Genomic DNA, 24,181 nt, shown 5'->3' on the forward strand with positions numbered 1-24,181 from the left:
TGGGCCATCTAAGAGTCTTTTGAGTCTCTGCGGATCCGTGAAGACCTGAGGAGTACCTTGCATGACCACACAAAATGTTGCCGGACCGATGAATCCGAACTGGTGGCCCAGCAACCGCAGCCTCGGTCGAAGAGCAAGGAAGGCCTTCCTCACGTCAACTGTCTCCTTGCTATAATCCTGTGAGATGAAGACCTTGCTGGATTTTCACAGAATGTGGTTGTTTTTGTGTACAAAGGATAAAATTTGCTCCACATGCTGATATCTTAGGGGTTTACAGACGATGGGCCTGGGACCTTTTTGGTTTGAGGTGACCCATCCAGGAACTCTGTGCGCCCTGTCGAATTCAAGCGGCTGGTGAAAGGTGAGGCTAGTTGCCTGCGAGAACCATGACTCTAAGAAGGATACACAAGAGTTGAAGGCCTCCTCTGATCCTTCCGGTATGCCAAATATGCGGAGGTTCCCCCTTCGATTCCTGTCTTCCAACTCGGATAGGCTCCTTGTTATTTGATCTGAGGAAACCGAAAGATTCTTAAGAGTTTTGCAGATTTTTGTCTCAGAGTCTTCTAGGCGGCTGATCCGTGTTCCCGTTTCAGTAAGTCTGGAATTGGTGTCTCTGTGGAAAAGTAAATTTTGCCATGTTCTGTGTCCCTACGTGTTCCCCATCTTATGCTATATGTGCATGATTAATATACATATGTATTCCCCATGATCGATTAAAGACGCAATTACAGCTGTGTCCATCTCTAGTATGCCAGTTTCCAGTTCTCGTGAAAGCTACGAGTGTTAGGTCTATGTAAAGCTACGTTGCCACGTTTCACAGTGTGCACGTTAATTCATTGAATTGTCCCCGTTTCTAGGCCTCAAAAGGGCCCGGACTCAGATTCAGCTCCTGTTTCCTGAACCCTCTCCGAGGAGCAATACAGCCCCCACCTGTATCCCTGACCCTTCACTTACTTCCTGCCTCACAGTGCCCGGCTCGGCCTGGCTCTGCCTGCCAGTCTGCCAAGAGTATGTTATGATTCTAGTTATCAGTCCAGCCCTCCTTCCCTGCATTCCTAAGCTACTGAATCGCATCAATAGTTTCCGTCATGGTCTAGCCTTTACGTCTCCATGTAAGAGAAATACTGTATTAATGGTCAGTTAATATTCCTCAACACACACTACATGTAGAATTATGCATGCACCAGTCTTAGTGTCTGTTAGCCTTTGCCCTGATAACTTTTGGATTCTATCAACATGTTCTCTAAACATCAGATACTAGATAGTGTTTAGGTACATGTCGCTCTGAGTCTCCAGACTTCAGTCTCTCCTTCTAGCGCAGAAGTCATAGCCCCCAGCTTCTCCCTAGTAACACGTCATTGCCAGCTTGCGCGCACCACTAGGTTAGAGGTCCCGGCTCCTTAGCCCCCTCCATGTTTCCGCCCCATTTATGACATAATCTGTTACGTTTACATCACATGTCTATGTATACGCCCTGTTCACGCCTCTTGTTACACCTACTTTCTGCCTTATCTTTCGCGACTGCTACAGGCCCTGCCCACTGCTACGCCTATTGTATTGAACATCATGTATTTTGTTTAACTATATATGCTTGTGCACTGTTAAAAAAAGTTGCTAGCCATCCCAGATCTTGCCCGTGCAGGTTGTCCTGTTCCTGTCCTTTATGCTGTATTAAACCTGCAAACTCCTACTACCTCGAATCTTGACTCTTATTTATTGAGCTATCTGTTATTGTATATCCAGTCAAAAATAGAGGTATTATTTATTTATTTACCACATAATGGCGCCCGAACAGGGACTTGCCTTTTCCCCACGCGCCGGTGAAGCCACGCAAGCCCCCTGATCCTCTGCAGCCGTGACGGAACCATACCGTGCACGTGCAGATATTTCTGCTTCAAGTATCCCTCAGGCCCACGGAGGAGACGGAGGTTGCGGTCCAGCATCCAGACGAGGCGGTGGAGGAACGCGGCGAGTCCCGACCAGAGCCCAAGCCGAGAGTCCAAGGTCCGAGGTATCCGGAGGCCCACCCGTAACAGAAGTCCGAAGTTCGTCCGTCCGTCGTCGTAGCAGTCCAGTCCAGTCCGAGGCCTTCCGTTCTTGCTGCCCGGTGAGTACCGTTGCTGGGGTAGTATCTAGACAGGGTCAATTGCATTGTCTCTGGTCCGTGGGTTTGGGTACACAGATCCAACACGAAGTGTTCACTTAGGTGGATGCGGGTCCTGACGTGTCTCTTTATGAGACCGGTAAGTTTCGTACTGTTTTAGCAGTGCATCTAGTTTCTGTTCTAGCCCGTTCTGTTCTCGAGAAATTCATGTATTCTGTTTTCAGTATTCCAGGTAGTATTTTGTCCGAACTGTTATTTTAAATGTCATTCATGTATTTCAATGTCGTGGTATGAAAGTGGTGTTTCTTCAGTAATTATCGTGTTCATTGTGTATTGTATTGTGTCTAGACTACAGTTCAGCCATGCCTCTGTTCTCAAAATTACGTCAGTTAAAAACTAGAAAAGGTCTGTTAGAAGAAGCAGTTCCTGTCCCGCCTAGGGACAGTCCAGGTCATTTTATGTATCAAAAGCATGGCATAAGTGCCATATTGTATCTAGATTTATGGGTGGAATACACCAAACAGTTAGAGGAAAAGTATAGATGGCCCGTATCGGGTACATGGGATGCCGAGTGCATCATGCGAGTAGAAGAAGCATTATGGAAAAAGAAAGCCAGGCAGTCACAGAAAGATGCCATCGAGTTATGGCGCAAAGAATCTCATAAAAGAACAGAGAAAGAAATCAGAAAGTCAGAGTTAAGTAGAGAATCCTCAGAAAGAGCCCAAGAAAGGGAATTAATCGAAATAGGTGAACGAGTTAAAGCCGAACAGTCAGACAGACAGAGAAATGCCCTCATTAAGGGTATGTATCCTCTTCTTGCCGAGGGCTTGCTAAAAGCAACCCCGGAAGCACCATGTAATTTTTCGCCGCCATTAGTTCCGATTAAGCTACGTCACAAACCGACCGCAGCTGATATTTTTCTCTCGTCCTATTTGGACGACACAGTCCCAGAATATGCAAATCCCGCTCCGCCAGCTCCTGTAAATAATGTAATTCCTGTTCTTCCAGCCACCGGGGCACCTGTTACAGTACCTGTTACGGTACCCCCGGTCCAGCCCATAGTACAAGTTCCCGCTATATCGGTCACTCTGCCAGCACGAAGAGTATCCGTCGACGATTCCAGTTTAGGGGCCGCGGGGGGAGGTCCTCCTGGTACCCCGCCGCCACACAAACGTGTAACATTAGTCGAGTTACATGAACGTGCGTTACAGCGTACGCCCAAATATCAGTCCGTTGCAGATATCAAGCGAGCTCTTACCGAATGCCGTTATGATCCAGTCCCAGGCGATGATAATATGGTTATATATTCATTGCGTGTAAGACGGGTGACCGAGTATTTGGACACCCTACCGAATATGAAAGAAGATCTAGACAGAATATATCGTTTCATCCGTACAGGAGACGATCCAGAAAGTATTGGCGAAATCATGTCTCTAAGGAAAGCTGAGACCCAGCTCATGCTATTAAAGTTTCTGATCAATTGTTTAATACGGGAACAAGATTCCCCGACTAAAGATCCGAACGAAATGAAAATTCTGACAAAATGGAGTGATAATATAGCCGAGGGTAAGCACAAGACACTCAATAGTATAGAGAGTATGTACAAGAAAATTCGTAAAGAAATAATAAGGTTACACGAACAACGCAAAGAAGCTCTAGGAAGCGAGAAAGAAAATGACTCTCCTACTGAAGAGGTAGACGACGAGAATACCGCCAGAATAGCGTATGTAGGTAAATCTAGATTTCCAGACCGACATTTACGCCTAAAACACAAGAAAGTCTTTCATCTACCAGCACCAGAACAAGGCTCTCTAGAACAAGTATTTCAAGCTACCGATCACATTCTGAAATTACGAATCGGTTATAGTGAATTAAGTACCATGCATGAACAAGAACTAGCCCGATCAGCAGTCCGATGGACTACTGATTCTACCACTTTTCCAGACGAAATAGTGGCACAAATGTTTCTGAGACTGCCCCCAGCCGAGCAGCGACTGGTGGGTATGTATATGATTCAGCACCTCATTACGTTGTATGAGGGTCAGCATTCTGATCCAGGCCCGTTACATGATGTCCTGAACGAGTTACTCCAGTATAGATGGAAAGGTTTAGGTACCGATTTAATTAGTGTCATTCTAGAACAGCGCCATAAATATAGAACGTTTTTGAACCCACATTTTGTTCATGTCTCACCTCCAGAAAGTAAACCGTTTTACATAGACAGACAGCATCCGTTACGAGAAGTACACCCAGTTAGGACGACGGGTGGTGAAATGCAACGAGTATTTGTTTACACCCCAGTTACCAAGATGGAACTCTTAGAAATGAAGAAATTAATTCCCTGTCACGACAAAGATCCAGCAGGGTTCCACCGAGAATTAAAAGACACGCTCCGTATGGGAGAATACACGTATCCAGATATCATTAAAATGTTAAAAGTCCTGTTGCCCGCAGGGGTATACGAAAAACTCAAGGAAAAGGATTGGGAGGTGGGAGAGAAAAAGATCGATTGGACAGCTCTAGAAGCTGAAGATAAGATACGAGTACCAGGTACCGGTCTTGGAGACAAATGTAAAGAATTACCTGAACTATTAATACAAGTTTTGCCTAGATTATTAGCCACTAAAAAGGAAGACTGGGATGCAATCTCAGCATGCAAACAGAAACAGGATGAAGACACTAGTGATTTTTATTCTAGATTCGAAAAATGTTTTATAATTAACAGTGGTCTGAAGACAGGTAGCGAGTCATACCCTCATCTTTTTGTTACTAAACTAGTCGAGAATTCAAGCCCACAAGTTAAAAATCGAGTTTTGAAAGTCGAAAGTACTTGGCAAGCTAATACCCCGTCACAAATGCTCCAGATGCTCCAGTATCACCAGAACAGAATCAGAGAAGAGCAAGAACACGAAAAGAGACGTATGAAAGACACGAAAATGAAAGTATTAGTTGCCCAATCTGTTCCACAAGACAGTCAGAAGAGGGGTCCGAATCAAGCCAGTCATCCTGCAGCTCCCGTTAAAGGGACATGCAATTATTGTAAACAGCCAGGTCATTTTATAAACGAGTGTGCAGTTCTGAAACACAACATAGCTACTGGTAAGACTAAAGAAAGACCACGTCCGCCCAGACAAGAACAAGTTTCACAGACTTCTCAGTCACCACAGAATGCACAACAGCCAGTTCCAGCATCACAGCCTATTGCTGCAACACAGCATGTTACACAGCAGATGTACCAGTATGCCCAGACAGAGTATCCAGAGTATCAAGCGTATTCATGAAACAGCCTAGAGAGGGAGGTAGGCTTGCCTCTCATCGAGATTCCTGTAGATCAAGAAGGTCCCTATGTTCACAGTCAAGTATTAGGGAAAGACAGAAAGTTTTTGATTGATACAGGGGCAAGTAGGACTACTATTAGTCATGACGAGGTTCCAGGGGCTCCGCTCTCAGGCTCTAAAAATGTTTCCCTTGGATTTTCAGGAAAGCCTATTGTGAACGAGATTTCAAAGCCAGTTACTCTAGAAGTTGGTCCATTGTCCCGAACTACTGATTTGTTACTTACGAAATCATGTCCAGAAAATTTGTTAGGTATTAAAACATTGAAAGAATTAGGTGCAGTAATTTGTTGTTCTCCAGAAGGAATACGATTGTTTTTAAGGGACTATAAAGGTCACTATGTATTACGTGATTTTGATCCGAGATTACGGAATGTCCCCCAGCATTTATGGGCGCAAGGTCCAACTGATGTAGGTTTTATGCAAATCACACCCCATCGTGTGACTCTCAAGCAAGGTATAGTCCTGCCACGAATCAGACAGTACAGATTGCCACCTGAGGCTGTAGCAGCCTTATCCAAAACTATTGACGAGCTCATTGCTCAAGGAGTGGTTGTAGAAACTGACTCCAATGTATGTAATTCTCCTATCATTCCAGTCATGAAACGTACTGATCCAAATGCACCTCCAGTATATCGATTAGTGATTGACCTTCGAGAACTTAATAAATGTATCATACCCCAGTATCCAGTAGTCCCAGATATTTCATCCCTATTAACAGCTATTGATTCTGAAGCTACATTTTTTACTGTAATAGACCTCAAGAATGCATTTTTCAGTGTCCCCATTCATCCAGACAGCCAGTACCTTTTCGGATTCTGTTTAAATGGAAGGAGCTATAAATTCACACGAGCTCCTCAAGGTTTCACAGAAAGTCCTAGTATTTACAGTCAAGCACTTAAGAGACAACTAGACAATATTCACATGCCAACTGACACTGCCCTGCGCCAATATGTCGATGATCTACTGATCACAGCCCGTTCTGAACGTGACTGCGAGCGAGCGTCACTTACGGTTCTGTACTTCCTAGCCGAGATGGGGCACAAGGTGTCCCCTTCAAAGCTTCAATTCTGTGTCCAGCAAGTGATCTACTTAGGCCACTTACTGTCCAAGTGGGGTAGGCAGTTGACACCTGACCGTATCCAGTTAATAGCGAGTCTTCCACAGCCCAAGACACAGAAGGAGGTACGTGCTTTTATCGGCCTTACTTCTTACTGCCAACAATGGATTCCTCAGTATGCATTTCTAGCCAAGCCACTGATACAGTTAACGACACAGGAGGCAGCCGTATCGACTGTTCTCCCTTGGACATCTGAACATACACTTAGTTTTAATTAATTAAAGAAAGCCTTATGCCAAGCACCTGTTCTAGCAACACCGAACTACAGTAAGCCTTTTACACTTTTTGTCACAGAACGTGAAGGTACAGCATTATCTGTTCTCACACAAGATCAAGCAGGACAGTACAAGCCTTGTGCTTATTTTTCGAGCACATTAGATCCAGTAGCCCAGGCTTTGCCTGCGTGCCTCAAGTCAGTTGCAGCCACAGCTCTAGCAATCAGACAAAGTGATTCCATAGTATTAGGACACTCCCTGACAGTACAAGTTCCACACTCCGTGGAAGTTCTTTTGAACCGAACACAGACACAGCACTTGACAATTGCATGTTTAACAGGTTACGAATTGACACTGTTCCAGCCACACATAGAAATCAGACGCTGCAACGTTTTAAATCCCGCTACACTGTTACCGTCAGTTACTTCAAATCCTGCCACACATGACTGTGTGGAAGTCATTAATACTATGACTAAGCCAAGACATGACCTGACAGACATTGCATTACCTAACCCCGACCTGACACTTTATGTGGACGGTTCATGTATGAGAACTAGTACAGGAGAACTAGCAGCCGCGTACGCAGTGACTACTGACACTGAAGTTATTGAAACACACCGTATTGACACCCTGTCTGCTCAAGCAGCAGAGCTAGTTGCTCTGACCCAAGCCTGCATACGTGCCAAGAACCTGAAAGTAAACATATATACAGATTCACGTTACGCATTCGGAGTTGTACACGACTTCGGAGTGCTCTGGCAGGAGAGAGGTTTCATGACTTCTCATGGAACCAAGATTCAGCATGGTCTCCTCATTCAGGCTCTGTTAGATGGAATACATTTACCGACATCTATCGCTATCATGAAGTGCAAAGCACACACTAAAGTTACTGACATTATTTCCCAAGGTAATGATCTAGCAGATCGAACAGCCAAGCTTACAGCACAGACACCAGACATACCAGTTAACAAGACACCGACATCCACTCTAGAACAGACTACTTGTATGACAGTTAAGGACCCTACTCAAGATATCATAGATATCCAGTTACATGCTACTCCTGAAGAAATTAAGAAATGGTCCGAACAAGGAGGGGTCCAGACAGATCAGGGATGGGTGACGAAGGGAAAAGCCACATGGTTTCTCCCCGACTCTATGGTTCAAGTCATTATTAATACCGCACATAGTCCAGCACATCTAGGAGAAAAAGCCATGTTAGACAGTATTCAGAACCTTTGGTTCAACAAGCACTTACGAGCTGCAGCCAAGCAGAAAGTCCGTACCTGTATGATATGTTGCCAGTTCAATCCAGGTAAAAGCGTCCCGGTGGAACAAGGTGGATTCCAACCTCCTGACCACCCTTTTGAAGTCCTCCAGATGGATTATATTCAGATGGAGCAATGTCGAGGTTTCAAGTATGTTCTTGTAGTTGTATGCGCTTTGTCCAGGTGGACAGAAGCATATCCAGTTCCAGATTACACAGCAGCGACCACTGCCAAGCAGTTGGTTCGTGAATTCTTCCCCCGTTATGGACTCCCTAGGATCGTGTATTCTGATAACGGCCAGCCATTCTCATCTGAGTTAATGAAACACGTTTCCCTTCTGTTAGGGTACCAGTGGAAGTTCCATTGTGTGCGCCATCCTGAAGCAGCCGGTCTCGTAGAGAGACATAATCAGACCCTGAAAATCCGTATTGCCAAGACATGTAAAGAGAAAGGTGTAGACTGGCTAGTTGCCCTGCCAGTTGCTCTATTCTTTATGCGCATGGTCGCACATTCCAGATCAGGTCTGTCCCCTTATGAGGTCGTATTCGGCCGCCCCCCAAATATGTGGGGTACACCTAGACCTCGCAGTATTACAGATGTTTCCAGTAATATGCTGACAGATTACCTAGCTTCCTTGATGTCTGCCCTACACTCTTGTCGTTCACAGGTTGCCCCTGCATTTCCAGACAATACCGAGGTGAAACCGCATGAAATCGTTCCAGGAAGCCTCGTATTGGTCAGGAACTTTGATCGTTCAAGTCCGCTGGAGCCTCGCTGGAAGGAACCGAAGTTAGTCCTTCTGACCACCCGTACTGCCGTCAAGTTGGAAGGCAGGAAGGCGTGGGTGCACCTGTCGCATGTCAAGAAATTTCACGGACTCCGACTAAAAACTGTTTCCAAGAACATTTCCAAGGATTGTCAAGATTTTAAAGACTGCCAAGATACTATTATCAAGGACTGTCCCGCTATTGACTCTGATTCAAAGGATTCCCTGTTAGAGAAAACTCCGCAGCAGGAGTATAAACAGAAGCTTCGGTCTAGTAAAATAAGTCAGCCAGTTTAATTGTCTAAGTCCCCCTGGGTGAAACGGTTAGACAGGTATCTGACATGTATGAGATAGACCCCCATAGTGAGAGAGTTAGTCAAAACTCTATCCGATGTATCGTTTTTCTAAGTTTTATATTGTTTTTGAGTTTAATGATTACCTGCACAAGTTATGCATTTCATTTATGTTTTCCAATTTCTCATGTAAATAAGTTTTCTAATGCTACAGTAGAGCACACGTTTAGTGATCTGCCTCCTCACGAACTATCCTATCGTCTTGCTATGCGCAACAATTCCTTTATCCGTATGTTACATTATTCACACCAGACCAGCAATGCCACTAATTGTTGGGTGTGTGGTCGACTCCCCCCTTTCCAGACACCGAAGGGAGTTCTGCCACTCTTTCCTTATCCGTTTTCACATAATGGTTCGTGTGGAGCATGGTCCACGTTAACGTCATCTTCAAATGATATGTCCCTTCTGAATAGAACATGTTTTCCAGACAAGCAAGGTCTCCCCCATAGAACAGGGTTAGATCTAGAAAATGAAGTTTATAATTTAGGTAATTATTCTTCGAATTTCATGGTCCTGAATGTTCAGTCTGATACTACTCCAGACTTACCTGCTATTTCAGTACTACCAGTCAAAGGCGAATTATGTGTCAGAAATAATGGTTCCGCACATGTAGGACATAGTGATTGTACTACTACTGTCGAGTACAGTGATAGTGGGAAATCTATTTTCAAAGCTTCACGTCATTCTTATTTTGTTTGTGGTCAGACCGCATATGTTCGTCTGCCCCTCGATTGGGATGGAACATGTTACATTGCCTTCCTACTGCCACCAGTTTTTCTAGCCCCATCTGATTATCACAGAAACACACATCTAGTACACGTTAGACATAGAAGGGAGATTGAGTCCCCAATTGTCGATCAAACTGAAACTGCTCTAGAACAGTATACAGACTTCAATAAAGGTTTCTTCTTCTTTATAGGACCTGTCCAGAATAGTAAGTTAATACGTAGGTTAACCAGAACCCTCGAAGCAGTAGTGAATGAGACTGCCTCTGCCCTAGGTAACTTAACCGAAGAGCAATCTGCTATGAGATTTGTCGTGCTCCAAAATCGTCTCGTTCTTGAAGTCATACTGGCCGATAGAGGAGGAGCATGTAGAGTCATCGGATCTAGTTGCTGCATTTTCATTCCTAATAACGCGCCGTCTGTTTATTCAGCTATAACCAGACTTAATAAAATTGCCCATCAGTTACACCAGAATCCAGGCACCTGGACATGGTCCGGTTGGTTCTGGAGTATAATTTCTGCCTGGGGATGGAAAGTATTGTCATTTCTAGGTATTGCAGTAGCGATTATATTCAGTTGCTGCCTCTGTATACAATGTGGCCCTGCGATTTGCGGCATTTGTGCTACCTCTTGTATTCCTAGTCCCAAGTCCCGTCCTAGATCCCGTTCCAAGACAATTCGAGACGAGCAAATGATACTGTATGAAATGATAGATGGTATCATGAATATTGATGTTTCCTGATGGAAACGTAGTGACAAGGAGGGAATGTGGAAAAGTAAATTTTGCCATGTTCTGTGTCCCTACGTGTTCCCCATCTTATGCTATATGTGCATGATTAATATGCATATGTATTCCCCATGATCGATTAAAGACGCAATTACAGCTGTGTCCATCTCTAGTATGCCAGTTTCCAGTTCTCGTGAAAGCTACGAGTGTTAGGTCTATGTAAAGCTACGTTGCCACGTTTCACAGTGTGCACGTTAATTCATTGAATTGTCCCCGTTTCTAGGCCTCAAAAGGGCCCGGACTCAGATTCAGCTCCTGTTTCCTGAACCCTCTCCGAGGAGCAATACAGCCCCCACCTCTATCCCTGACCCTTCACTTACTTCCTGCCTCACAGTGCCCGGCTCGGCCTGGCTCTGCCTGCCAGTCTGCCAAGAGTATGTTATGATTCTAGTTATCAGTCCAGCCCTCCTTCCCTGCATTCCTAAGCTACTGAATCGCATCAATAGTTTCCGTCATGGTCTAGCCTTTACGTCTCCATGTAAGAGAAATACTGTATTAATGGTCAGTTAATATTCCTCAACACACACTACATGTAGAATTATGCATGCACCAGTCTTAGTGTCTGTTAGCCTTTGCCCTGATAACTTTTGGATTCTATCAACATGTTCTCTAAACATCAGATACTAGATAGTGTTTAGGTACATGTCGCTCTGACTCTCCAGACTTCAGTCTCTCCTTCTAGCGCAGAAGTCATAGACCCCAGCTTCTCCCTAGTAACACGTCATTGCCAGCTTGCGCGCACCACTAGGTTAGAGGTCCCGGCTCCTTAGGTAGCCCCCTCCATGTTTCCGCCCCATTTATGACATAATCTGTTACGTTTACATCACATGTCTATGTATACGCCCTGTTCACGCCTCTTGTTACACCTACTTTCTGCCTTATCTTTCGCGACTGCTACAGGCCCTGCCCACTGCTACGCCTATTGTATTGAACATCGTGTATTTTGTTTAACTATATATGCTTGTGCACTGTTAAAAAAAGTTGCTAGCCATCCCAGATCTTGCCCGTGCAGGTTGTCCTGTTCCTGTCCTTTATGCTGTATTAAACCTGCAAACTCCTACTACCTCGAATCTTGACTCTTATTTATTGAGCTATCTGTTATTGTATATCCAGTCAAAAATAGAGGTATTATTTATTTATTTACCACATCTCGAATATCTTGTCTAATGGCAACGATTTCCTCCTTCGTGGATTTCGCAAGGTCATGCACTTCCGCAAGTTTATTTAGAATGATGTCCATTGTATCGTTGATATCTTTCCTGCCCTTGATAGGTGAAACCGGTGCCGGTGGTTCGGCCTTAAGCCTCTTAAGATTTTTTGTTTCCTTCTCACTCATTATGTCACTTGTGACGAGGTGCTCCAAATTATGAGTCCCCTACTACACTTTTCTGAGAGGGATGGCCAATCGGCAGTCCCTAGGGCTGATGAGATCGTGGAGGATAGGCAGCGCTCCGGGGCAAACACCTGTACTTTAGTGCACGTCACTGAGGGCGTATGTTGTTGAGAGCTTAAGTCATAAAAAGAGTGATTAGCCAGCAATCAGTTAAGAAAAGGCCCAAGCAATGGGCGTCAGGTAACCTGTGTCAGGTAATTGGCGCAGCTGTGTGCTAGGTAATTGCAGCAGCTTAGATTAAGGGGCCATGTGATCCAAGGTTGTAGTTTGGTCCGTGTGCTCTGCTGTGCTTGAATGAGATGCACTGTATAGCTTGTTCTGTGTAGCTTAGGGTTGCTTATTTTGCCTAGTTTGACATTTTCGTGCCGTTATGTCAGTTTGCCATTCCACTTAACTTCTTTAGTTGTGGATTATGTCTGGTAGATTGATCGCTTGCTTGCGACCTGCTTTTGGTCTGCTTTTAAACCTGCTTGCTATATCGCCTTCGTGTTTTGCTCATGAGCTTCAGATCTGAGCTTGGACATTTGTACTCCTGTGTTTGTATTCCTGTATACTTAGTCTTGTTAACCTGTGTATACAATCATCAAACAGAAATGCCTTTTAACATGCTACAGTGTCTTTTGCCTGTTACTGGTTGCCCTTTTCCAGCTTTCTCTTATATTCTGCCTTTTGCGCTGCCTCATACACTGCATAGGATTACATGCGATTGCCCTTCCATGCTGCATGTACTGGGGAGCACCATCAAGCCTGTAATGTGCATTTTCCAGACAGTTCAGTACTTCAGGCTATTGCGGATGTGTACCATCAGACTCCGTGTCCCGTGTCAGAAGTCGCACTCGCGTACCTTTTTTCAAGGGCTATCTAGCATTACCATCCATCACCATTAGCGCAGGCTATGCAATTCGTTTTGAGCAGTGCATGTGCCCTTTATATATCCTATGGCAGGGCAGGGGCCTGATCATAAGTGTATGCTAGGCGATTTGTTCTGAGCAGTTGTGAGTCACTGGGTCTTTCATAAAAACTGCGATCCTATAGGCCTGCAATATGCGTCTGACAATCCGATGAGAGCTGCGGGCTATTGTGGTTGTTTGAAAGTCACAGGCAAGTGCCCCCTCAAGCGCTGTTGCCCAACATCGGCATTCTGTCTGCGGAACCGAGTTGCTGCCTGTTAGTGTGCCGCCATTTTCCGACGTTCATAGGGATCCCCATACACGTGGTCACGAAGACCCACCAGGGAAACTTGAAAGTCCTAGTGTGGAGCCAGGTGGCAGCGTGGGACCCTAAACATTAGCGCTGGCTAGGCAACAGTTTGTGGCTCCTTGATACGTACTTTATATATACTATAAGGTCCGATGGCCTGCCTATTCTCTGGGCGCGCCCACCATTTTGCGTTAACCAAACGCGGGTAATGTCGGACCACGTTAATCCTGGAGAGCTTTGGATAGTAGTAGTTATAGGCGGCGCGCTGCTCAGTCCCCCACTTACTGGCTTTTTGAAGATTATCCACTGTGCAGCGGGTGCCTGTGGGCCCAGTTAGATGATCCGACCCACGGGCTCAGCCGCCGCAGAAGCCCCGCCGGTCTCGCATTACCAGCAGCGCTCCTCCCGGCGTCGGAGCTCTTCCAGCTTACTCCGCCCTGGAGCCCAGCAGGGCTGTCAAAATCAGCCACGAGCGAGTCCCATTCTTCCGATCGCCGAATCCGTCACTAATGTGGATGGTGCTTCAGTGTATGCATTCCAAAATCATGCATATCTGGTCGCCACGGGAGGAGGTGAAGCTCTAAGTCGCCATTTCCTCCGGCGTCCAAACCACGCCTCACTTTGCGGTTAATTTTACATGCAAATCACCCATGGTAAAAAAACTAACTTGGCAGAGGGATCAAAACGGCCCCCCCATCGCCAGGTGTTACTGTGGCCGGCATTATTTCTGAGAACAAGACATCACAAAGCAACCTCCCAGGTGTGGCAGAAGCCGCCATTGTTTCTGGAAACAAGAAACCGCCAAACACCCCAACATACTTAATGGGCCATGAAAGCAAACAAGCACGGTAAGGTTGGCAAAGGGCTGCGGGTCCAAGTGAAACAAAGGCTTTGATTGGACAATTTCAATATGCTCATCTGCAAGAGGCGGTCCTGTTCACAAAGGCAGCATATGCACTGCCCCCACCGTAAAATGTACACATTGCTTGCAGATACGAGAGGGGAGTGTGTGTGTGTGGAAGGGGGGGCTGCAGATAAATGAGCTGTTTAGTATGGGCTGCTGGTCCCAAGTCATGGTGCTGCGCAGTCAGTGACCGAAAATCATGAAGTATGCAGCAACGCAGTGTGCTGACAGTGAGGGCAGGCAAACACCGAGGCCTTACTCTGGATATACAGGGATAAAACATTGAGGAGGTCCTTCCCAGGAAAGCAGAAACTGTTTCGGATGGTGATGTTTTTCTACATTGTGGCCCGGGATACCTCAACAGCCGCCTCAACTTCTACGCTCCCAAACGCCAGCTTCGATCGACCGGCCACGCCCTCGCCGCCGTCCCCCGCATCCGAAGAGCCACCACAGGAGGACGGTCCTTCTCCTACCTCGCCGCCAAGACATGGAACTCCCTCCCGACCCACCTCCGCCGGACCCAGGACCACCTCGCCTTCAGGAAGCAACTCAAGACCTGGCTGTTCGAGCAGTAGCGGACCCCCCCTCCCTAGCGCCTTGAGACCCTTTGGGTGAGTAGTGCGCTATATAAATGCTGTGATTGATTGATTGATTGTTACAATACGTTTTGATGTGATTATTTATAGTGTGCTAGCACATACCGGCTTCTTAGAGCTAAGAACAAAGGACCAAATCAAGAAAGGACCAATATAATAAACAAGCAGCAATGAAAACAAGTGGGAGGGATAGGGGGAGTGTGGATGAGAGCAGGGACACGCAGGGTTTACCTTGCGGGAGCGAGCACGATAATTACTAACAGATGGCACCACTCGCTCTCGCAAGGGAATCGCCAAACATGCACGCGTTGCCATTGAAAGCAATGCAATGCGTGCATGTTTTTGGGCAAAGAAGTGAATGGATTTCAAGAGGTTCGCTCCTATGTAGCGCATGCGCGCTGTGTAGGAGAGACCTAAACAACTATCTGTTATGCACTGGCAAAGAAGCAATGCGCTGAGGGCTTGCTGGCTCATTCCATCAGAGCCAAAACTGTGACCACTGCGTTAACTTGCAGCGTCCCTGTCCTAAACATCTGGGAGGGAGAAACATGGGCATATCTGTACACATTTACCAAGCACTACTGCATGGACAGTAAAGTTTGCTGTGGCAAGCATTTTGGCCGTGGGATTCTCCAGGACTTCCTGATCTAAATCCATTTGAAGACCCACCCCTGGAGTGGTATTAGTTGGGTTTCTGTTCTAAGGTAAGAAATCTGCAGCTAGAAGTCTCTACAAGATGAGCAAGTTACTTACATCTGGTAACGCCTTATTCGGTAGAGACTGTCCACCCGCAGATTCCTTACTGACCCTCCCATCCTCCCTGCTCTGCAAACAGATTCCTCCACAAAAGGTAACCCAGTTAAGGTCCCTAGTGGCTGCACACTGGTATATCAGTAACCTTTATGGCTAGGAGATTCTGGCCTGAAACGGTAATGAAAAGTACCTGAAGTCAGCACGCTGGGGTGATGCCTTTATAGACACTGCGTAAGCACAAGCAACTCCATCTACCAGGGTGCAGAGGTACTGTTCAAACAGTTTCCAGCAGCAGTCTGACGTCTGGGCAATATTCTAAAGAAAGGAATCTGTCCCTAGTTAGAGTCACAACCACATAAGGTGATAATGAAGGTAAATAACGTGTTCTTCTTGAACCCAGTTTACCCTTTAATTTTAAACATTTCAACTCGACAACTGCATTTCCAGGCTATGATTTAACTAACTGGAAATGACAGCTATAGTCCAATTTTCCCAGTAAAACGTTTACTGCAGGGTTTTTTAGGACAGCTATTCCAAGTGTTTTTTGTATGTGGAATCGTAGGAAGCACCTGCCCTTTTCTAAACCCTTTTCGCATTTAAAAAGTGGAAGCCACCCAATATAATGCACTGTAGCAAACTCCTAAAACTCACTTTTTAATGTAAACTACATAATCTGACAAAAAAGGAAGAACTGGCAATGGACAGAAGAGGATGAACAAAATTATTCCACTACACCTGGTTAAAAAGTGAGTCAATCAACACAATTGCACATTAGCTATAGTAATGACACACATATGCATAAATAAATGCTGTGCAGAAAGAAGGAAAGTGCTTATTCCATAAATCCCATAAGTATAAACCACAGGAGCCACCCGTAGACCTAAGGGACATGGGTATACAAAAGTAACATGCAACAATGTCTTTTTAGGTATCATAAGAAATTGTAATTCATGATCTATGCAATACCAAAAATGTATGCATCGTACAGCGCCACAAATTAGCAAAGAGAATATAACCAAATAATCCACTTTATATAGAAATTTCTGAGATCATTTGTATTTATATTTACAGCATACATATGCTGTGCAGAAATCCTTTTGTTCTTTCTTGGACGTCAACTTCTTCAGTATTATAGAATATTATAGAATCTGCACGTTAGTGTTCTTTCCACTGATCCTTGATTTTATTGTGATCACTTTTTTGCACAAATTCTTGAGAACTGTGTGCACTCATTTCACTGGTTTTAGTAGATAGGTTTGCTGCATAAAAGTACATATTTGATCTGAGAATGTTCTATATGAAGTGGATGATTTTGTCAAATCCTCTTGGTTGTGTGGCGCTGTACAATACATGAATTTTTGGTATTCCTTAAAGCATAAATAATAATCTCTAATGCTACCTAATCGGACATTGTTGCATATTACTATTTCATAACTCCTGCAGAAGTGCGCCATAGCTAATTTTACGGAATAAAAAAGAAAGGCATTTACATTGTTGATAAGAAGTGTAAGTAGTTCTCAAATTGCAGGGTAAAATAAATGTAATACATGTGAGCAAGCCAGTATCTGCAGGCATGTACTTTACCTGGATGTGGCATTAATGTCAGTTTCTCCAGCATGCTCCAGGCTGGAGTGTGAGTGGACATGCTTCTGCTCCTGTACCTCCAAGATGTCTAGGTGGGAGACGTGTCCGTGACCGAGGTCTTCATGCTGGATTTCCACCACCTGCACCTGGCCAAGCCCCAGGTTCTCGAGGAGGCTTGTCAGTCCATGGAAGGACAGGGTGCCGTTTTGACCATAATGCATGAAGAGCTGCTGAAGGTAGTAACTCTGCTCCTCCTCCGCGTCGCGGAAAACACCTTGCCCGCCATCTACTCTGGCATCATGGAGATTTCCTCTTGGGCCTTTGTGCTGGGCATCTTTTGTCACAGGAAGCATAGAGGGTTTGAAGTGGCTGGACGAGGCATATGACTGCAGGTCACCATGGCAGAGATGGCTGCAGATGAGGAGGATCAGCCAGAGAAGGAGTAACCACGGCAATTGATTTACAGGGGCCATTGAAAGGCGAGATCCTGAAAGAGAAATAAGGTTGATTGAGGACCACTTATCACTCCCTATTAAAGATACCACAACACGTTACAAGATCGCTACAAGAAACAACAAGCATTTACAATGCAATAGGTCTCGCATTAGGAAAGTTTGAGCTATTGGTATTGTAAATGACACATTTTTTATTTATGTCTTGTTTTTGAAAATAGCTAAATTAATAGCTATGTCATTTACAATGCTAATAGTTATAACTATCGTAAATGCGACGCCTATAGCATTTCTAATGCAATATGCTTGAAAGACGCTCTGCTAAATTTTACTTATAAAAAAGCCAAGCACACGACACTGCAAGAGCAGCAACATTGTGGTAGGTTCACCTGAGCTTTAATTGGAAGCGTTTTCAATATTATATGTAACAAGCCATAGTTGCAGCTACTAACCGTTGACAAAGCCGATAGTCCTTACTTGTTGTAGGTATGATGTTACTTGTTGCATCAAATATCTGGATGCAATGACAGAAACAGCAAAATACAAGTTGGGTGGCACACTATGCTAAAGACAGATGTTTAGCGTAAGTGTTTTAAAGCCACGCCCCAATTACACTGACCACGCCCCTTTGAGAGACCCCCCAGTTTTTTCAGTCCACTTAAAGCCCTGCCCCCAGGCATTCTTCACAGCAGGGCTCAGTGAGTGACGGCACCCACCTGTGGTGCGATCCTTCTTCTAAACTCCGGCGGTGCCCTTGTATGCAGCAAGATGCTGACTGGCGTCTTCAAAGATCTGGTCTGTCTTTCACCAGTGTGCTGCTCAGAGCCGGGACAGGCTCGCGCCCGCACTCGGAGCAGCACGCTTACTGTCATATGACGCATGACCCTAGTCTGTATGCACAACAGGAGTCACCATATGGAAAAAAATTTCAAGGCTCCACATAGTCTTTAATCTGTGTAACACACATGCAGTCAGATATACATACACGCAATGCAACACAAGCACACATACAACATGGAAACACAGGCAGCGCGTACTGGTGTCATTGAACACATTGTAATGCACAGGTGGGGTGCCTGTATGCATGCGGCACGTCTGCTACGTTGGTGGCTTTGTGCCTGTACATGTTGCCTGTGTGTATGTGCTTGGAGCATGTGTATCTCTGGCTGCAGCGTTTTCGGTCTGCGCATGCTTCTTTGGAAAGTCGGTCCTATGTGCTTTGCCAGTGCTTGTTTCCTTTCATTTCAGTGAACGGGCCATAGTTTTCTTTCTGTCGTTTGTTGCATTACAGTCAGCAGAGGTGCATTTTGACATTTAGCACTTCTAGTTACCGGTGCTGGTAATTGCTTTAAGGTTTATGCAACATTGCTGGAAACTTTGGAGCTCAACTCAGGAAACCTGGGTTCAAATTACTGTTGGGAGAGCAAGAATGTACTCGAATATTGTCGTAATACCAGCTGCTCATGAAATATTTTCCGATTATGAAATACGATAAGGCTGATCTTAGAACTGCACTGATCCCTTGCATGTTCCTGCAATAAACTGAAAATACGAACTTCACTTGCATCGTTTTACTTTTATTTCCCTATTACAGTGAGCCTGTCACGTCCTGCAGGTAAAATGCCCCCCAAATTAAAGAGGGAGTTTAGAGCGCGTGATTGCATGAGCACCTGGGCGCCATGCCCCTTCTTTGAAAAGTGTTCCTCAAAAAGAAGTTGAGAAGACCGGACAGTTGCCCAATTGAAAACATTGACATTTACCGTACTGTGAAGAGCTCATGAGGGACACACATGGAAAACTACGGTATCCAGAATAGGACACATTAGGCTATACACAACACGTATAAACCCTGCTCAAGGGCTTCTAATTAGCAGGTAACCCAGAAATCGTTATGACCCCGCCCACCGGTCTTTTAATGTCGGCATCTCGCGCCACCTAACCGTTCTTTGATACTAGAACGCGCTTTTTGCAGCTTCACGTGCCACTGCTGGCACATCGTTGGGAACGTCCAGAGTGCGAGAATCGTGGGTCCCGTTCCCCAAATACTCCCACATAATGCCAGGGTCGTTAGACAGGATCGCGTGGCGTCTCTCTCAAGGTATGACCGGAGTCCGCACGTAATGGAGACGGTGGTATAGGTTTACTGTGTGGGCAACCGTTCGCGCTCTCACGGTGTTAACAGGCGGGGGTGTCACAAGAAAAATGCCGTTTTCTGTATTCGCATCCATGCCCCTGACAGGAAAAAACACTCCAAGCACACATAGCACCACCCCCTGGTCGACGCACGCGATGTTAGCATGTCTGAGGTACACGCGAGGGCTGCATGTAATCGCACCCAAACAATACCACACATACGAACTATGTCTGCGGTGGCCATTTATGTGGACTACCACCCTTGCCATACCAGGGACGGTAGTGTTAACAAGTCCCGCGGCGACCCGGAAGCTCTTGGCCGGCCGGCCAATCCGGTCGCGGCCGACCGGAAGTCCCGCCTCCCGAGGTCCGCGAGCTGCCGGCGCATGGAGCGCCCTGCCTGTCCGAATCAGCCCGGGTCCCCAGGAGGGGGCCGGGGAGAAGGAGGAGTGTGGCGTCTGTTGCGGGGCTCCTCGGACCTGAGGGAGCCCCGATTGTGAAGAGGAGACGAGACGCGCCGTGAGGCGCGGAGCGCGAGAGGAGCCCGCCGGAAGAGCGCAGTCGGTGAGTGGGGCCCAGGGCTGAAGTGAAGTGCGTGCGTGCCTGTGTGTATGCCTGGGAGGGGTGGGGGAGGGGGAGTGTGTGCGCGCGTGTGCGCGTGTGGGAATGTGTGTGCGCATGCGTGACTGTGTGATTGAGAGAGAATGCGAGGTAGGGGATAGTGTGCCTGTATGTGTGCCTGTATGTGTGCCGTATGCCTGCGTGTGCATGCGCGCGCCTGTGTGTGTGTGTGTGTGTGTGCGTGCGTGCATGCAGAGGGGTGGGGGCTGTCTGTGTCTGTGTGAGAGCCAGGGCTTGCACCACGCATGCGCAGCTATCAGACGCTCGCTCCCGAGGTGAAATCCGACCTCGTCAAAGCGCGCGTCTGGTAGCTGTCCACTCTCCTAAATACGGGCCACAAAAGGTCTGAAGCAGACACTCTCAATGCTCACGCATTGAGAGTAGGTCTGCTCGACCTAAAAACAACTCATAGCAACACCATTCGTGAGGGGTTGAAACTCTGGGCTGCCACTTTAGTGTGCCACTGGAAACGGATGCTTGGTGGCACCTAGAATTATGAAATCTTACCAGATTAGTGAGAGAGACATCACTTGGTCTGGCACCTTTTCAAACTCCCAGAAATTGAATTTTGTGTGACTCATTAAGAACTTTGCCATCAGGCGAAGCTGCAGCTCGACAAACCACTCAAGAAGGTAACATCCAGCCTGCTTGACTACCTAGTCCTTTAGAACAGTCTTCTGTGGTCCTTCAATATTTCAAAGATCTCGACCCACAAATACTTATTTTTATTTGTAAATACTTTTTTTATAGGATTCCGGGTTACCTACCATTCCCTGCAGGTTACAAGCGCAGATGAGGGCATTTGGTAAAGCAAGGAGAGGAAGGATTACATTGATGTAATGTTTGGTAGTATAGTGTCAAATGTACAATGTTTTTAAGTAATTTCAAGTAGGAGTATGTTGGGATGAATGGATGACAACCAGGTCACGTTCTGAGTTCAGTGTGAAGCAGCTGAACTGCAGTAAGCCTTTGAGCCAGTTCAGCAAGGATCTGATGCTGCACAGGGCACAAGTGGCCAAAGGGAAGCTGAGCAAAAGGGGTCCCACAGAAGGTTTGTGCTACAGTGTCATCAAGCACTGTTACACACATCACAGTCCGCGTAAAGAATCAGTGCACAGTCAAGCATATCAGGACTTGTATTCGCACAAGATGGTGGCAGTTCATGAGGCCAGAACCACCAAGGAGAGATTCATGGCGATGATGTAAAACTTGCAGAGAAGTGTCAGGGTAAGAAAAAGAGAACACAAACTGCAAGGTCTTTTTAAGAAGGAATTGGCAAAGAAAAAAGGTATGCAGGGATGAGACATTCTCGGTCTATTGGTACTATTATGTTCCCAGCTAAGAGTATTGAGCAAAATGATTTTGAAATTCAAACAAGCTCTTTCCTCCAGCAGTAATGCCCTTCTTGGTGCCAATTATTGCCCTCTGCAGCCATTTAGTGGCACCAGCCATGGGCGATACCATTACGAGGGTCTTTGATGCTGTAGATTGCCAAGAGGCCATAGATACATTAATATAATGGAATGACACTAGTATTATTGGGCCCCGCCCAGTACAATCTCTCAGCCAGAAAAGGAAATGTACCCTTTATGGAGAAAAGGAGAGCTGGCGGGTGCTCGGTCTGCCTCTCTAGTGAGATATGCGCCATAGATAGGAGTGTTAGGAGTCAAACCAGTCAGGGAATCCCTAATTTGTAGGTGATAATGATTAGAGTCCTCTTTTTATCCCAAATCAATATACACCGAATGTTTGAACAGCATCAGAAAATGAGTTTCTAAACCAAAAACACGGCATAGAGCATACATTTGTTCGCATTACCAATCACAGTTTGCTTCTTTACGCCTTAAGCCAATTACACACTTTTTCTAATATTAAATGCAGTTACGTTTACATACAGTCAGGTCTGTCTTACATGTAACATGCATCATTATCTAACAAAAGCCCTACCACATGACACCGCTGTCTTCTTGCGCTTGACAACTATTTGCCCCCAACTTGTATGCAAACTGTTCGTAGGACACCCCCGCGCCGCACGGCCACCAGCTGTGTGTGTGCCCTCGCCTAGCTGCTGCCCGTAGCCTCGTTGTGCCTGCCTCGCCCCTCCGCCGTTTTTGCGTGTTACGTGTGCCTGAATAATCTGTTTTTCCTTCCTAATTGTATTATTGTATTGTAGTTATTGCCTCTGTACTGTTGTCCCTGTTGTCCCCTTGCACGCTGCTGTATTAGGTTTGTTTCTGTTACCCAGTCCCCTGTGCCTGCCCGCCCCGCTCCCCGCTTCCTGCCACCGTCCAAGCAGACACGCCCCCTTTTGTTTTGTGCCCTCCCCGCTCCCGCCTCCCAGCTGCTCCTCCCTCCCTCCCACTTAGCCATAAATGGCGACCACATGCAGCGGTCACGCGCAGCGGGCGCGCCGATTGTGCGCCGAAGGCGCGCCAAAGGTAAGCCCCTCTGCGCCTGGACCGCGCCTAGTGCCAGAACCCCGGGCCCCCACCGACGATGCAAGACGACCCGACAGACCTACGACGCCGCCGCCCTCAACGCACTCAATGCCGGCCGGAACCCCGCCTGCTGCCGAGTCGCCCCGAAACGCTTCCACAGACCCCTCACCTGCACAACCTGCAAGTTCACCTGCCTCCGAACATGGACCGCGCCCGCAAAGCCAAACCCCAGCTGCGACCTCAAGTGCATCCTGCTCAACACCCGCTCCGTCCACAGACACGCCGTCGAACTCTGGAACCTGCTCGACACAACATCACCAGACGTCACGTTCCTCACTGAAACATGGATGAACGCCTCCTCAGCCCCCGACATCGCCATCGCCATCCCGGATGGATACAAGATCATCAGGAGGGACTGCGTCAACCAGACCGGAGGAGGCATCACCATCGTCCACAAGAACACCATCCGCATCACGACCGACTCCAATGACACCTTCGCCGCCGCGGAGCACCTCCACTTCCAGATTCACACCGACCCAAAGACGACCCTCAGAGGCACCCTCATCTACAGACCCCCAGGACCACGCACACAATTCAGCGAAGACAACACGGACTTCATCAGCCCACACGCCCTCCCCTCCGCCGACTACATCCTCCTAGGGGACCTCAACTTCCACCTGGAGAACAACAAGGACCGCAACACCGTCACCCTGCTGGACAACCTCGCCAACCTGGGACTCAAGCAACTGGTCAACACCCCCACCCACTACGCCGGCCACACGCTTGACCCCGTCTTCTCATCCAGCAAGCACATCGCCTTCAGCCACTCCACCGGACTTCACTGGACAGACCACAGCTGCGTCCACTTCAGCTTCAGAAAAACCACTACCCACCACCACCCGCAACAGGTTCCTCACAGAAGCTGGAGCAAGATCACCACCGACCAGCTCACCACCTCCCTCAGCCAGAACCCACCTGCCAGCACTCCGGACCCCAACGAAGCAGCCCGCAACTTCACGCAGTGGCTGACAGCCTGCGCCGACGACCTCGCACCACTGAAGAACCCTCCCAGCAAACCCAGAAGCAAGAGGGCCCCCTGGTTCACCGACAAACTCAAGGACTTCAAGAAGACCTGCCGCACCCTCGAGAAAGCCTGGCTCCTCGACCGGACCACTGACAACATGACCGCCCTCAAACACGCGACCTGCAAGCACCACCAGCTCATCCGCACCACCAAGAAGAAATCACTAAATGATCGACTGGACAACAACGCCCACGACAGCAAGGCACTCTTCAGCATCGTCAAGGAGTTCTCCAACCCCAGCACCGGCAACAACGACATCACCCCTTCACAAGATCTCTGCGACTCCCTCGCCTCGTTCTTCCACCGCAAGATTGCCGACATCCACAACAGCTTCGGCACACCATCCTCGCACC

The 24,181-nt window shown here is 47.0% G+C and overlaps 1 protein-coding gene across 13 annotated transcripts in view; it reads right to left on the bottom strand.

The window, feature by feature from the left end:
* Positions 1 to 24,181, bottom strand: part of SLC39A5 (solute carrier family 39 member 5) — a 284,979-nt gene that overhangs the window by 120,105 nt on the left and 140,693 nt on the right. For 10 of the 13 annotated variants that reach the window (XM_078686187.1, XM_078686198.1, XM_078686177.1 and 7 more), the window contains exon 2: positions 17,101 to 17,587. In XM_078686187.1, the coding sequence (XP_078542313.1) occupies positions 17,101 to 17,573 (473 nt within the window). In that variant the 5' untranslated portion in view covers positions 17,574 to 17,587. Of the gene's footprint in view, positions 1 to 17,100; positions 17,588 to 24,181 lie in introns of those variants that run through there. The other 3 variants (XM_078686193.1, XM_078686184.1, XM_078686171.1) reach the window with 1 other exon arrangement.

This window comes from Lissotriton helveticus, chromosome 1_1 (assembly GCF_964261635.1).
Source record: "Lissotriton helveticus chromosome 1_1, aLisHel1.1, whole genome shotgun sequence".
In the NCBI taxonomy this organism is placed as follows: Eukaryota; Metazoa; Chordata; class Amphibia; order Caudata; family Salamandridae; genus Lissotriton; species Lissotriton helveticus.